The following is a 15953-nucleotide window of genomic DNA, read 5'->3' on the forward strand; positions in this document are numbered from 1 at the left end:
AAAAGGGATAAAAAAGCCATAGTATAGTATGTTGAAAAAAGCCATAGTATAGTATGTCGATAAGTGATGAAAAAGCCCTAGCATAGTATGTTGAAAAAAGCCATAGTATAGTATGTCGAAAAAGGGAAAAAAAAGCCTTAGTATAGTATGTCGAAAAAGGGAAAAAAAGCCTTGGTATAGCATGTCGAAAAAAGGGATGAATAAGCCATAGTATAGCAAGTCGAAAAAATTCACAGTATAGTATGTCGAAAAAAGCCATAGTATAGTATGTCGAAAAAATGATGAAAAAGACATAGTATAGTATGTCGAAAAAGGGATTAAAAAAAGCCATAGTATAGCATGTCGAAAACGGGATAAAAAAGCCATAGTATAGTATGTCGAAAAAAGTGATTAAGAACGCCATAGTATAGCATGTCGAAAAAATTCATGAAGAAGCTGCAGTATAGTATGTTGAAATAAGCCATAGTATAGTATGTCGAAAAAGGGATAAAAAAGCCATAGTATAGTATGTTGAAAAAAGCCATAGTATAGTATGTCGATAAGTGATGAAAAAGCCCTAGCATAGTATGTTGAAATACGCCATAGTATAGTATGTCGAAAAATGGGAAAAAAAGCCTTAGTATAGTATGTCGAAAAAGGGAAAAAAAGCCTTGGTATAGCATGTCGAAAAAAGGGATGAATAAGCCATAGTATAGCAAGTCGAAAAAATTCACAGTATAGTATGTCGAAAAAAGCCATAGTATAGTATGTCGAAAAAATGATGAAAAAGACATAGTATAGTATGTCGAAAAAGGGATAAAAAAGCCATAGTATAGTATGTTGAAATAAGCCTTAGTATAGTATGTCGAGAAAGGGATAAAAAAGCCATAGTATAGCATGTCAAAAAAAGCCATAGTATAGCATGTCGAAAAAAGCCATAGTATAGTATGTTAAAAATAGCCATAATATAGTATGTCGAAAAAGGGATAAAATAGCCATAGTATAGCATGTCGAAAACGGGATAAAAAAGCCATAGTATAGTATGTCGAAAAAAGTGATCAAGAACGCCATAGTATAGCATGTCAAAAAAATTCATGAAGAAGCCATAGTATAGTATGTTGAAATAAGCCATAGTATAGTATGTTGAAAAAGGGATAAAAAAGCCATAGTATAGTATGTCGAAAAAAAGGGGAAAAAAGCCTTAGTATAGCATGTCGAAAAAAGGGATAAAAAAGCCATAGTATAGCATGTCGAAAAAAGCCATAGTATAGCATGTCGAAAAAATTCATAGTATAGTATGTCGAAAAAAGCCATATTATAGTATGTCGAAAAAGTGATAAAAACGCCATAGTATAGTATGTTGAAAAAAGCCATTATATAGTATGTCGAAAAAAGCCATATTATAGTATGTCGAAAAAGTGATAAAAACGCCATAGTATAGTATGTCGAAACAATTCATGAAAAAGCCATAGTATAGTATGTCCAAAAAAGCCATAGTATAGTATGTCCAAAAAAGCCATAGTATAGTATGTCCAAAAAAGTGATAAAAACGCCATAGTATAGTATGTTGAAAAAATGATGAAAAAGACATAGTATAGCATGTTTTTAAAAAGGGATAAAATCGCCATAGTATAGTATGTTGAAATAAACCATAGTATAGCATGTCGAAAAAAGCCATAGTATAGCATGTCCAAAAAAGCCATAGTATACTATGTCGAAAAAATTCATGAAGAAGCTATAGTATGTTGAAATAAGCCATAGTATAGTATGTCGAAAAAGGGATAAAAAAGCCATAGTATAGTATGTCGAAAAAAGCCATAGTATAGTATGTCAAAAAGATTTATGAAAAATACATAGTATAGTATGTCGAAAAAGCCATATTCTAGTATGTCGAAAAAGGGATAAAAAAGCCATAGTATAGTATGTCGAAAAAGGGATAAAAAAAGCCATAGTATAGCATGTCGAAATATAGCCATAGTATAGTATGTTGAAAAAGGGATAAAAAGCCATAGTATAGCATTTCGAAATATAGCCATAGTATAGCATGTCAAACGGGATAAAAAAGCCATAGTATAGTATGTCGAAAAAAGTGATTAAGAACGCCATAGTATAGCATGTCGAAAAAATTCATGAAGAAGCTGTAGTATAGTATGTTGAAATAAGCCATAGTATAGTATGTCGAAAAAGGGATAAAAAAGCCATAGTATAGTATGTTGAAAAAAGCCATAGTATAGTATGTCGATAAGTGATGAAAAAGCCCTAGCATAGTATGTTGAAATACGCCATAGTATAGTATGTCGAAAATGGGAAAAAAAAGCCTTAGTATAGTATGTCGAAAAAGGGAAAAAAAGCCTTGGTATAGCATGTCGAAAAAAGCGATAAAAAAGACATAGTATAGCAAGTCGAAAAAATTCACAGTATAGTATGTCGAAAAAAGCCATAGTATAGTATGTCGAAAAAATGATGAAAAAGACATAGTATAGTATGTCAAAAAAGGGATTAAAAAAGCCATAGTATAGCATGTGGAAAAAAGCCACAGTATAGCATTTTGAAAAAATTCATGAAAAAGCCATAGTATAGTATGTTGAAATAAGCCTTAGTATAGTATGTCGAGAAAGGGATAAAAAAGCCATAGTATAGCATGTCCAAAAAAGCCATAGTATAGTATGTTAAAAATAGCCATAATATAGTATGTCGAAAAAGGGATAAAATAGCCATAGTATAGCATGTCAAACGGGATAAAAAAGCCATAGTATAGCATGTTGAAAAAAAGCCTTAGTATAGTATGTCGAAAAAAATGATTAAAAAGCCAGACATTTTTTTTTTTTTTTTGACATACTATACTATGACTTTTTTCCTTTTTTCGACATACCATACTATGACTCTTTTCCACTTTTTTTGACATGTTATTCTATGACTATTTCTATTTTTTGACATACTGTACTATAACCTTTTTCTTTGTTCACACACTATATTACTTTTTTTGACATATATACATACATATACTATACTATGACTTTTTTCAACATACTATTCTTTGACTTTTTTCCTCTTTTCGACATACTATACTATGACCTTTCCTTTTTTTTTTTTTTTAGACATACTATTCTATGACTTTTTTCGACATACTATACTATGACTTTGTTATGGAGATTTTCTGACCTCTCCAGTGATGTGCTTTAGGACTCAATATACAAAACACAGAGATGGTTAAAGTGATATATTGCAAAAGTTTATGTAATTATTCACAGGTACGTTACAGAGACCATATCAGTTTTCCCCCAATAACTCCCACAGAGAAGTTTATGCACATCGATTTTATACTGTCAAAGAACAAAAGAAATCCTTTCTGATTGGAATACATCCAAAAACAAATCTCTCCTCATCCTATGGGAAATAGTCTCTCTACAATACTCTATTATCATTGGACAAAAGTCCTCAAGCAACACTCCTCTGTGTCCTATAAGAAAACAGTATTTTCCCCCCCACTGGTGACTTTGACATATACATCTGTTCACATTCAGTCCACATAGATGGTGTTTCTGTCCGGTCTACGAAATGTCTAGTTCCTGTCACCGGAGATAATAAAACGACATGGCCTCGGACTACATTTCCATATCACAGCTCAGTGAACAGTGTGAGTAGTTTTGAACATGATGCATACATAAAATGATTAACAAAACTCAAAGAATCATAATTCCAACAACTTTCTTCCACATGCTATACTATGACTTTTTTTTTTCTCGACATGCTATACTATGACTTTGTTCTCAACTTTTTCCTGAGCCTGCTGGTCCTGGAATGGAGAGTCCTGTAACATCTGAGAAAGGCAATACTAGAGTTCTAATAAATATCATAGTATAGTATGTCGAAAAAAGTAAAAAATAAAACAAAATTTGATTGTTTTAGTTGATGCAGCAGAAAGTGTAAAAACATTGTTTTAATGTACTATCTGTCTGAAAGTCCTGTGGGTTGGAGGTTTGTCTCATGTCTTCATTGCTGTTGTATGTATGTATGTTCTGTATTTTATAAATTAATATTTGATAAAAAAATAAAAATAGTATAGGGTGTAGAAAAAAGTCATAGTATAGCCACAGCTATGCATGACAGATGTTCTGGTGCTGTTGGAGAACCTCATTGACAGGCCTAGTGAGTGGTGGCGAGGCATTGTCACCTGTGTCATTTATGAATGTTATTGGCAGATTAGATATGACCTAGCAAGTTCATTGAAAAAAAAAATCAGACAGGTCCTACTCACTTCTGGATTTATCAAAAAGCGTTTATTAATAGTCATAGTAATGTCACACAAATTCACAAGTGTTTAAGACATGTCTGGCTCAGTTTGGTTGTGTGTGTCTGCAAGTATGTCTGTGATTTCTCTAAACAGTGCAGTTATAAATAAATGACCACAAAGTGAAGGAAAAGGGTATGGTAATATTGCAACAGGAAAAATAGAATTCTCATTTTAAGAAGAAAAGAGAAAAAAAGTTGTTCAAAGAGAACATTTAGCACCATCTATCCTGTTATCATATTCAACAGATAATATATCATAAAATCAATAAAATCTCATCTAAAAGCCCCCTACATAATAAAAAAATTTAACATTTCTCAGAAAGTTTTTTCTTCTCCTTAATGAGCATTCCATTAGTCATCTTCTCTACGTGAGCAGTGTGCCTATTGTCTACAGGAAAGGTGGTGTTATATTCAAGATAAAGATATCATTTAATATATATCAGGAGAAAAAGGCAAGAGTCATGAGAGGCAAGCACCAGAGAAACAGCAGCCTCCACTCCCGTGAACACACAACCCCCCACAGTTCTGTTCTTACAGAGCAATCTGTCTCTATAAAAAAATACAGAGGAAAAAAAGTCGCAAACTTGTACAACCCTATTAAAAAAAGGGAGAACATTGATATCCAATAAATAGAGGAAACATTTTAAATTAAATGTACAATGCCAAAATAAATCCAGAAAATACCAAGTCTGCATATTGAAACAAAACAATCAGAGGTACAACACACAAACACCAAATGGCAATGATTTTCTTTTTAGAGCCCATACAGAGATGGAAGAAATGAACAAAAGGACCTGATGAGTGACAACTGGATACTAATCTCCAGAGGAAATAAAAGTATAATTAATACAAACACAAGATTTACAACACATACATACTAAAAGACAAAATGAAACCCCTCCCAAAACAACCAAAGTCATTAAAACCTGTATGTTTTGTATTTTTTTTTATTCTTAATGCTTTAGAAAAATGTTCATATCTCTATTATTAGTATTTTTCATTTTCTCTTATTTCTAAATACAAGGCCAATGTGGTATATATCTAGGCTGATCTAGTTTAGAAAAAAACAATAAATTATTTTTTAAAAAGACAGCACCCCACAAAAATTGCAAACAGCATGTACAAATTTCAGTATTCAAGACAAGACGCACCAACTGCCCCCTGGTTCTCAACTTCAATGTTGCCAGGGTGTCTGGTTGAAAGCACCATCTGAGAGTAAACTGGTAATTTTATTGGCGGCTTGGTATTTCTTTTTGTAAACAGTAATGATGAGTAAACTTATTCAACTGGCTGTTCGGCAAGTATTTGCAGTAGTAGTAGTAGCAAAAATGATCTTCAGTGATCTTAAATAATGAAAGGGTAAGTTGAAAACCAAAGTGTAACTGTGTCTTTTGTCCTGGCTTGCAGGAGTTTTGGTTATGGCTGAGGAGATGCAGGGGGGGGGAGCTCTGTCACCGGGAGGAGGACGAGGCCTGGTGAGACACACAACAGAAACAATTTTCCACGTTAGAAAGGAACATCCAAATTCTTAAAAGGCACTATTAACTAGTTAATTCTTAAATGGCAAGTATTGACTCCTCAACAAGAGACAGCAGGAGAATCAAGAATATTGAAGAATTACCAGGTTGAAGGAGTCATATGTGTTCATGAGCTCCTCTATGCGGTACTGCTCCAGCACCACTACGTTGGTCAGGTTGGGGCTACGCTGACGTGCGCAGTCCTCACAGTGAACCACATAGGTTTTCCTGCTGTTGCTCTCACTTGTCACAAACAACAAATTGAACACCTCCACCTGTAACAGAGGAGAGAACAGGTTCAGGTTAAACATTCAGAAAGTACTCCTACTATAAATCAATGCCAGTCAGTCAGCAGTAACAATGATCCAGTTGAATTGTAATGTATTGTACGGAGGGGTTTCTTTTTGTTTTTAAAGATTTTTTTGGGGGCTTTTCCGCCTTTAATTGATAGGACAACTAGGTGAGAATGTCCCAATCCGAGCAGATTTTGGCTTGCTTTTTTTTTTTTAACTGATCGGGGATCAGCATTTACCCTGATTACCCTACTCCCATCATTTACATCAGTTTGTAGTGATCACCGCCCTTAATCACACACGCCAGAGCCACTCACCAGTGTCTGTCCACATTGTGTCTTGTAGCTTGACAGCCTCTTGTTAACAAGTAAAAAAAGTCTGTCTTTCTTACTTACCCGTTTTTTACAGAAGCGGATTACTCTAATTCTATACACTTCTTCTGTGATTCCACCACGTTATTCCCTGGAGCTGACATCAGTGAACACAAGAAAATCCAGGATTGACTATTAAGCGCAAGAGTTAGTTAGCTAAGGTTAGTTTTCGTTGTACAGTGGGGAACTTGAAATGGTTTATTCTTTGGTTGGGGGTTTGCTGGGATCCTAAAGAGAACGGTTTTGGTGTTGAGAGAATTAAATAAATTAAGCTTTAGGCATATTTTAGTTACTTTTGTTTATTTAGTTATTTTTGTAAAGAAAAAAACATTGTGCAGCTTTGTTATCTGAGCAAATGAGAGGATCGGGACATCCCTACTTTCAGTTTTGTTTTGGTGCTGTTGAATTATAGTGTTATACAGAGTTGTTTCTATTATCCCTTTCACACCAAGGGCTAAACTGGAGTATGTGACGTTAGCTGTTGATTGAAATTGTATGTTGTATAAACCCCGCCCATTGCCAGCACATGAGGTAATTGGTATGCATGGCCCCGTGTTGACTGGCTTCTTTTGACAAAATAAGGGGTTGAACACGGGCCAGATAGCCCTGGTTAATGAACACCTTCATTGATGTTGAGGAGGAGAAAATACACCTATCAGTATAAAGCAATACATTTTAAACGGCACTACAGCCTCCATGACAACTAAGCTGACTTTACAATTACTCAATTTGAAATTTTAGCAATGTGTACCCAGTTAACTGGCGTTTGATAGAGAGAGTTGTATGGTAAGAGTGATTGTTGGCTACTCACATCACACTCGTTGCAGTAGTAGGCAGGCTCGTCCTTGACCCGACTCTGATAGGAAAGCTTCTTGCCGTCAGCCACCAGTTGGTCCCGCAGGACCTGGATGTGCTTCATGGACTGCAGCAAGCAGTGTCTGGCAAAAGAGGTAAAGATTACAACAACAATATAAAGTTGCCATCGAATGTTTAAACCAGAGCTGTCAAAATAAACGTGATAAATTCCTTTTAACGCCCCTAATTTTGTGCGATTAGTCTATATCCACGACGTTCCGGGATTGCTCTTTTCGGATTTCTGTTACCTGCCGCTTTCTTTGTGTTGCAATTTTAAACTGGTGGATTGCTGAGGACTATGGTTAACTGCTCCTCAGATCTCTGCAGGGTAAATCCAGACAGCTGAGTTTTCTGTTGCACGACTAAAACAACTTTTGAACGTACACGTCTTACCAAAATAAGTTCTATCCCCAGGCTATTATGCAAGACCATTGTGATTAGTTTAAAGAAATGCCAATAAACAAAAGCATGTTTTTTCCCATCCCAGATTGCTGTGTGGACTTACCAGACCCTTCTCCACAGCGCTGTGGAGGAAGGTCTGGCAATGCCAGACTAATGCAATAGTGCAATTAACACGTGCCGTTCTGTAGTTTGGGCCTAGGGCCATTCCGTAGTTTGGGGAGGAAGAAATGCAGCAGTAATGTTGTGGACAGCTAGCAGAAATGGATAAAGAAAAACAGTCTTTTAAATATAGCAAGTTCAGTTTCAAAGCCCTTCCAGATGATTCTCTTGACAAAACTAAAGTTATTTGCATGTACTGTTGATGTGAACTGAGAAAGCAACGCAGTACGTCGAGTCTCAAATACCACAGCACCTTTTGAGGTTATTCTGGAGAGTTGGTCATCTTTTTTGATTGTTACAATTTGCATAAAGCAAGCATATTTGTATATGTCCCATGGTGACAAGAGCATCAAAAACTTGAAAGACTTTTTAAAGTACATATAAAACAAAAGTGTGATTAATTGCGAGTTAATTATGGACAATCATGCGATTACATATTTTAATCGATTGACAGCCCTAATTTAAATATTTTTATAGATATATTTTAGTATGTATCATTACAAATGCAATCTAATAGAGCAATCCTTCATCAAGGTTATGATGTTCATATTGATTGTGAAGTGTTCCCTGGTACAAAGATATTTTCTTCCACCTCTCTTAATATGATGAAGGTGAGATGAAGGCTTATCATTAGTTTTAGGTAGGTGTTAACTAAAAAACTGGCAGTTCATATATACTCACTTGACCATCTTGAAAGTGTCTGGGTCGGTGATCTTGACAGTGCGGGCCACATTCCAGGACACATGGATCATGGGGACAATGGATTTGACCTTCTTCACTTCATTCCACTCAAACCTCTCCAGGGCCAGTTGGTACTGGTAAGCTGAAAATGTGCAACAAACAATGTTGAACACGGTCTTACAAAATAATCGTACTAATGTTGAGTTATCTCTATTTGGTCACTAGATGGTGCACTCCTTACCATTGAGAGGTCCAACATTCCAGGCGATGTTGTTGCACCAGCCTACGGCCTGAACCCAGTGTACAGTTCCAGCGTTGATCCACACCAAGTCTCCAGGCCGCTGGATGAAGCGGTACACTGGGATGTTGGCTTTGTAGAGGTCCTCCAACACCGGCCACCAGGACCCGGTCAGATAGTCCACTCCGTGCCTAAGCACATACAAGGAAAAAGTTGTGTTAGAGATGTGATGTTTGTGTGTAGAAAGGTGTAGGGCTTAGCATCTTAAATAACCTTTGCACTCATACTTGGGAAGTACTAAACAAAGTCAGCTTGCGTTCTCAGATGTATCTCTGTCTACTCACTTTTCACAGAAGTCGCTAATGGCCTGCCAGTAGTTCTCATGGACAGAGAACCACTCACAGTCTCCAGGGCCGATGTTGATGTTCACCGAGCAAAAGTTATTGTTCTCTTGGTGACCTGTTGATTTTAGAATGAACGTATCTTAATTCAGATAGTAACTTATGTTTCATATTGTTTTAACTAAAGATGTAACGTGAAAGAGTCCTTTACCTGGCGTTCGGCTTCCTGGAACCTTCATGTAGAGCTGGACGGTGTTCATGCCTAGGATGGTGTGTCCGACGTGGCTCAGCATGTTTCCACTCGATGCTACACGCATAAAGGCTGGTAGCTTCTGCAACTCCTGAAGCTGAGGCTTCCACCTGACCAGAGATAGCAGGTTAGAACTGAATCTTTAGTAATGTATGAAAAGTATCTGCATTGATGTAAACCGATGTCACACAAAGGAGCTTTGCTTGCTGCTATCATGCTGCTGTATTGAGACTTGACCACCATAGGGCAATGCAATATTTAGTGGCTTTCAAATATTTTGTAATGATGACCACCATTGCTCACCTCTTCGGATCTGAGAGGTCAATGTTGGTGCCAAACTTAATTATCTTCCCCACTTGTTTCTGCTCAGCACTGAGGAGGAGAAAAACATTAAGTATTACTACAAATCGCAAAATACACTTTTGTAAACTTTGCCCTCTTTTAACAATATTTCTTACCTGCTACTTTCTTTAGAGCTGTCCTTGCTTGGAGTATCAGAACTGTAAGAAGGCTTCTTCTCATCTTCATCATCCTCGTCATCGCTGCCTTTTTCCTCCTGAAGACATAGATCACAACACGTTTTATCAACTGCAGCACAGGAGAGCCAGACTATCTAAATCATTAAACTGAATTACAAGTAAATCCAACCAAGCAATCTGATTAATCAACATGACGGCACACCATAGTGATCACTAAAAATATTACTCCATTTCAATGTCAACATTCCAGAGTTGAATCAAAACCTTTTTTGAAATATTTGTAAATAAATCACGAAACACAGTGGAACACACAGAAGCTCTCCAACATATGGACATAAAGGGAGTCATCGGATTAAACAACTTTGTTTTTTTTACAACGCTCTCAAGTTAACTGTTACTAGAAATGTTTGGGTGTCTGCTACATGTGAAGTTTGCAGACTTATAGAAGCTAAATCTGTCAATTTTATTTCAGCAGACAGCTTAGTTAGCTTAAGTTGGCTGGCTGACTAAAGAGGGAGGGACTATCTCTGTTTCTTATATTTATTATGAGAGCAAATTGCCTCACAAAATTAATACAGTTTAGGTAACTGTTGTATGTATAATTGTCATATTATGGGCACTTAAGTGATTCTTAATGACATTAAATCACACCCTCTCATGTAATATTGCTTAAATATACAGTTTGCTTGAATGCAGAAATAGTGGTAGCAGAAGTGGTTAGAGTAGGAGTACTAGAACATATTTACCTGCAGACTCTCTTGGAAGCTGGAGGCCTGGTACTGGGCATACTTGGCAATGGTGGTGTGGGAGCGGCTGCTCTCGCAGGGCCATGTCTGGCCTGTCCCACTGGGGTCCCAGTTCTCATCAGCAGGCTGCTGCACCTGAGTCCTCACCTCTACCGCCTGCTCTGCATTGGCCTCAACCAGTGACTTTGTAGAAAACAGCCCCAGGTCTAAAGACAGCGAGAGGGAACATTAGGCACATACAACCAATTGATGTAAATATGTCTGTAACTAATGGGTCAAAATGTCCAATACCAAGACTATTTTTAAATTGTTCTCCAGAAGTATCCGGAGAGCTTATCATGAATTTTGCATTTACAGTTACACAAGTGTAAGCTTACTGAGTCGTAGAGATCCAGCCAGGCCTCTGATGACAGTAACAGGATTTTTGGGGTCTGTACAGAACTGCAGCAACACAGGGGAGAACGCATCCCTCTTACTCTCCAACTACAGAGAAGAAACATCACGTCAACACACAGTAATGAAAACTGCTTCAGGTAATTTGTCATCATGCACAATGAATTGCCACAAGAGGGCAGCACATTAAGGCAGGGATCTTCAATAGGGGGTCCTCCAAGTCCATCCAGGGGGGCCTCCAAATTATTGTTAATTTTTGAAAGTTTTTTCAAAAATTAAAAAGTCTTAGCGTGATTCCAACATATTATTAGCGAATATAAATCCACTGATGGTAAACTTACTGGCCTATAGGTAATGTAGTCACTAAGGTAGCCATCCACAGATACAGTTCATCCCAAAGGATTGACTGTTTCACATTTAAGGGTTAACATTAAAACGGGATTTATAAAATCATGGCAACAATTATTAGGCTATTTGAAGAGCTTTGTATTCTATGCAAAAAAGGTATCTATAAATGCTTTAATAAAAGTTATTGTAGGACCAGATTAATATGCAGTAGGGGGGGTCCCTGATCTGTCTCTCTGTTAAGGGTTCCTTGGCTTAAAAAACGTTGAAGACCCCTGCATTAAGGCACATACCTAAATATCAACTGTCTCTAGTGTACACTACATATTAAACCAACTTACAGTTTTTCACGATCGCTATGACACTTTTTTCAATACTTTTAACAACTTTCCTATACTCTTAACGCACCAACACACCTACAACACACGATTGGCAAAACGGTTAATTTCATGCTCAAAATCACACATTGTAAACTAAACTCCAACACCAATTTTCAAAATACAATAATTCACTAACACAATACACTGTGTTTACCAAAACAATGTAATCATGTCTCAAAATCAAATAATTCTTCCAAAACACTAACAGATGTTCTCTCCCAACAGGAACATTTAGTCAATCATAGCACAATGTCATAAAAAACACTAACATCCCATGAAATAACAGAAATTACATTATTTTATGTATCAGGTCTGCCCTTATACAACAGACAAAAGTGACTGTATTAATCATAGATTGTGTTTTGCACTGCAGTTTCTGTTGAAGCCTCTACATTTTTGTTTTGTTGGGTTTAGCAAATTTTTGTAAAGATTATTTTTTGGGGTTTTCTGCCTTTATTCGACAGGACAGCTAGTTGAGAAAGGGCAGAGAGAGAAAGGGGGAAGACAAGCAGGAAATAGCCACAAGTCGGATTTGAACCATGGATATCTGCGTCAAGGCATAAACCTCCAAGTATATGTGTGCATGCTCTACCCACTGAGCCAACCCGGCCACCATTTTTTTTCGTTTGCTGCAGAGATTCAATACAAAAAATAATTGACCCATCTCAGAGTAGCTTTATAGAAAGTACGGTTTGTGAAAAAAAGGAGACAGAGACAGAATTGTCCTGGTACTCTTCTTCCTCTCCCTCGTGAAGGCCTTTTTCTTATTTTCTGTGTTCATCTACAGTATATTGTTCAAATAGGTCATTTTATACTGTACTACCATATGATCATGCGATTGAAAGAACCTCAACACCTGAGTGTGTTTCCTAGAAGGGAATCAGCTGTGATCGATCTATTTGCATGACTTCAATCAGCTGTTTCTCAATAAATGCATATATAAAATGCAGGGAATATATTTGTGTTTCAATTTACAATATGATCAGCTGTTCACTTTGACTTTAGCCTATAAGTTAGGTTTAGAACATGATGTTATCTGTTCTGACATACAGTGTGAAAGCATTTGTAAATTTGGCAGTGAAGATCCATTGTTTTGGTCTTGGTGGAGCTTGTGTGTAAAAGAAGTTCAAGCATTTTAAATTTGTGTTAACTGAATGCATTTTGTGTCAAAGCAACAAGAAATGGGTTAATTGTATAGCCTACACAGACGGATGTTGTGCTAACTGTGTTAAGAGTTTAGGAAAGTTGTTAAAAGTATTGAAAAAAGTGTCATAGCGATCGTGAAAAACTGTAATGTTCTGTTGCTTTGAACAATGTATTATTTGTGTGCTGTCTGATTAAACATTAAAGTGCCTTTCCACCTTTTTCTTTGTTGGTTAATTTATAATCATACTTTGTTTACCATGTATATTTATAGATACAATGTTCATTTCCCATATGCATCAAATGAAATGAAAATGACGTACATAGATGCTGGGTGTAGGAGGGTTGAGTTTCTCTCTGGGAATTGGTTCGCCCGAGGTCATGATGGGCTTGACAGAGAAGGCTGGGAGCAAGAAAGATTCTTTGAACTTCCCTTTCACTCTGGCCCCCCTGCAACAGAAAAAAAGAACACATTAACAGATGCAAACATGAAGATACAAAAAACAGGTTTCTGTTACTACTGTGCACATGAGCTACCTGATGAGTTATTTAGACTAAGATTCATGAATGATTCCCTGAAATATGCAAAAAGGCCTTGTAAAATCTAGACCATTTTACATTAAACTGATTTTAAGAAAAGTCGTCCTCCATAGTGCACTTACTTGCAGGACCTGATGATTTCGCTGGCAGTGTTCTTAATGTTGATTTCCTCCAATGGGATCCTCTTTTCCTCCACCTCAGACGCTATGAATGTCTCCCTGTCCCCGCTCTCTACTTTGATCAGGCGAATCTTTAGCTCTTTGGGTGGCCCATCTGACAGCGCTTTCAGTTTCAAGAAGTCCGTTGAACCCAATGAAGAACCAGATTCAGAGTCTTTTTTCTCCTCAGAAGATCTCTCGCTAGAACTTCTCGAGGTCCATTCTGAATGCTCTCCTTCACTGGTGGGGCTGGCACCGGATGGTTCGTTGCATTTTGTTTTATCGGTGTCATAATGACCCCGATTATTCTCAGACCCCTCTTTGCTCTGGAGGTTGAGGTCGCCAAGAATTCTGCGATCCTTCTTCTCTTTATCGCTCTTGCCATCCTTGTGCCGCTTGTGGCTGGAGCTGGAATGAGTGGAGGAAGATGATGATGATGAAGAAGAGGAGAAGACCATCTCCTCTCTCTTTTCTCGATGCTTCTTCTTTTCTTTCCTATCTTCATGGTTCCTGGTGCTCCTGTGGCTGTGACTTTCCTTCCTCTTCTTATATTTCTCCCTCTCTTTATCTCTATCCCTGTGTCTGTCTTTCTCTCTGTGTCCCTTTACTTTCTCAGGTTTGTGTCTATCCTCCACTTTGACATGGCCATCAGGTTTATCGATGGAATTCTTGTTAGGAAGTGACTGTCGACTAAGCATGACCTCACAGCTTTTGCCCAACTCTGCCAGAGAGGACTCAGAGATGGTCGTCAACAACCGCTCCTCCTTGACCACCTTAATAGGATTTATGGTAGAAATACTTTCCTTTTTGGTAGAGTTTATTCGGTCCTCGGTTGTCTCTCCATCATCTCTCCAGACATCAGCGCCCTCTATTTTCAATTTCTTGTCTTCTAGCAGAGGAGGAGGGGAGGACTTAAGAGGTGGGACAGTTGGACTGAATGGTGCATGAGTTGAATCTGACGTGGGAGAACTGCTTTGCTGCTGGCGGCATATATCGGGGCCCAGTGACAGTGAAGAGGAATATTTGACCCCAAGCAGAGCTGATGGAGGGGGTCTCCCAAAAGGCCCACCACGGTAAGCATACTTCTGGCTCCCTAGAACTGTTGCTAGGGACTTGAACATGTTGTTTACACCCGTTTGGTGGAGGTGGGGTCTTTGGGGTGGTGGAGAACAGGAGGGTGTCTCCGGGTCCTCCTCATCCTCATCCTCGTCAGCCTCACTTTTAGTTTGCTCTGGGAGGCCATAAAGTTTAGCCAGGTCACTGTGGCGGTAATTGGTGTTCCCCACTCCCGTGTCCATTGACTGTTTAGGGTTTGGGGAAGGTTTAAGGTAGTCCTCATCCTCCTCATTGAGAGAAGATGTTCGGCTGCAAGGGGAAGCCAGAGAGCCTTGGCGACTGAGCACAGGAGGGCTAGCATGAGGATTGGATCCAAAGTCTTCCTGGTTGGGCTGATGCTTCATTGCTGGAATGAGGTCTGGGGCACAAAGGTAGCTCTTGATAGGCTGGACACTAGGAGTAAAGTTGTCAAGAAGACCTGTGGACCCAGTCTTTTCACTGTTATACATCTCCTCTTCTTTTTTGATAGATTCATCGAGCATGGCCATAATGTTAGCCAGACCATCGGGAAGCAATGTGGACAACTCAGAGGGCTCTTCCTCAAACTGGGCAGAGTCAGTGCCACAGCTGCTGGCATTTTCCAAATTACTACTGGTCACCTGCTTGTGGAGGATTTCCTTAATGGAGCTGGAGGATGAGCGTGGTGGTGTGATGTTTTCTCTGGGAAAAGCCTGATACAGTTTAGGGGGTTCTCTAAGTGCCAAGGTAGGGAGAGTGTGTTGGCTGCTGTCTCTCACCATGGCTGAGTCTTTGGATTGGTTGGGTGCGGCTTGCATTGTCGGGGGCTTGTTGGGGTATACCGACTGGTTCATCCCTGAGGTATTGTGTGTTGATGAGGGACTGAATGTCATTCCGCCATTGTTGCTCCACATCTCCCTCTGTCTCTGCTTTTCTCTGGCATACTCCGTCTGAGGTGTAAGTGGGGGCGGCCGAGGTGTAAGGGGGGGCGGCCGCAGTCTTTCTACAGGAGTAGTGGTGGTAGGTGTCTGGCCTGGTAGACAGGGGGGCACGCCACCACGGCTGAGCCAGGGGTAAGGGGGTGAAGCCTGGGAGCTGGGGGGTGATGGATCTGAAGGAGGTGCAGTAACAGAAGAGAGCCGAGGAGGTCGCCGTGTTGGGGAACTGTTGCAGGAGAGTAGTCTCTCCAGATTTTCAATAGCAGTCTGCTCTTTGCCTTTTGCACTGCACAGTTCCTCCTCCCTCTTTCGCTCCATTCTTTTTTTCTCCACCTCTTTCCTCTCCCACTCTCTTTGTTTTTTCTTTTCTTCCTCCTG

General features: G+C 38.8%; 1 protein-coding gene and 1 long non-coding RNA gene across 6 annotated transcripts; one reads left to right on the forward strand and one right to left on the reverse strand.

Annotated features, from left to right (window-relative positions):
• Positions 1 to 3871: 3871 nt before the first annotated feature.
• Positions 3872 to 12222, forward strand: LOC114546184 (uncharacterized). 5 transcript variants are annotated; one of them, XR_003690988.1, is made up of 7 exons: positions 3872 to 5747; positions 6491 to 7403; positions 8608 to 8687; positions 8776 to 8958; positions 9142 to 9227; positions 9317 to 9506; positions 9854 to 11497. It is a non-coding gene; the product is annotated as an uncharacterized LOC114546184 (long non-coding RNA). The 5 variants fall into 5 exon arrangements; XR_003690987.1 differs by lacking the exon at positions 3872 to 5747 and adding an exon at positions 12187 to 12222 and having other exon boundaries at positions 5754 to 7403; positions 9854 to 11137; XR_003690989.1 differs by lacking the exon at positions 3872 to 5747 and having other exon boundaries at positions 5754 to 7403; positions 9854 to 10855; positions 10962 to 11497.
• kdm6ba (lysine (K)-specific demethylase 6B, a) lies at positions 3926 to 15947 on the reverse strand. Its single transcript, XM_028564870.1, has 13 exons — positions 13528 to 15947; positions 13189 to 13315; positions 10982 to 11087; positions 10605 to 10810; positions 9838 to 9935; positions 9683 to 9751; positions 9341 to 9489; positions 9133 to 9247; positions 8792 to 8979; positions 8551 to 8692; positions 7265 to 7391; positions 5894 to 6064; positions 3926 to 5744 (listed from the first exon to the last, which is right to left on the reverse strand). Exons 1-13 carry the CDS (start codon positions 15891 to 15893, stop codon positions 5724 to 5726), a joined length of 3885 nt encoding a protein of 1294 aa, XP_028420671.1. The 5' UTR covers positions 15894 to 15947; the 3' UTR covers positions 3926 to 5723.
• Positions 15948 to 15953: the final 6 nt, after the last annotated feature.

This window comes from Perca flavescens, chromosome 19 (genome assembly GCF_004354835.1).
Source record: "Perca flavescens isolate YP-PL-M2 chromosome 19, PFLA_1.0, whole genome shotgun sequence".
Classification (NCBI taxonomy): Eukaryota; Metazoa; Chordata; class Actinopteri; order Perciformes; family Percidae; genus Perca; species Perca flavescens.

Coding starts and splice junctions, on each gene's coding strand:
- kdm6ba (XM_028564870.1), bottom strand. CDS start 15,893: ATGGAGCGAAAGAGGGAGGAGGAACTGTGCAGTGCAAAAGGCAAAGAG. Junction 7,392..8,550: donor GACACTTTCAAGATGGTCAA/GTGAGTATATAT, acceptor CTCTTTTGCCAG/ACACTGCTTGCTGCAGTCCA. Junction 5,745..5,893: donor CATATGACTCCTTCAACCTG/GTAATTCTTCAA, acceptor GTGTCTCACCAG/GCCTCGTCCTCCTCCCGGTG.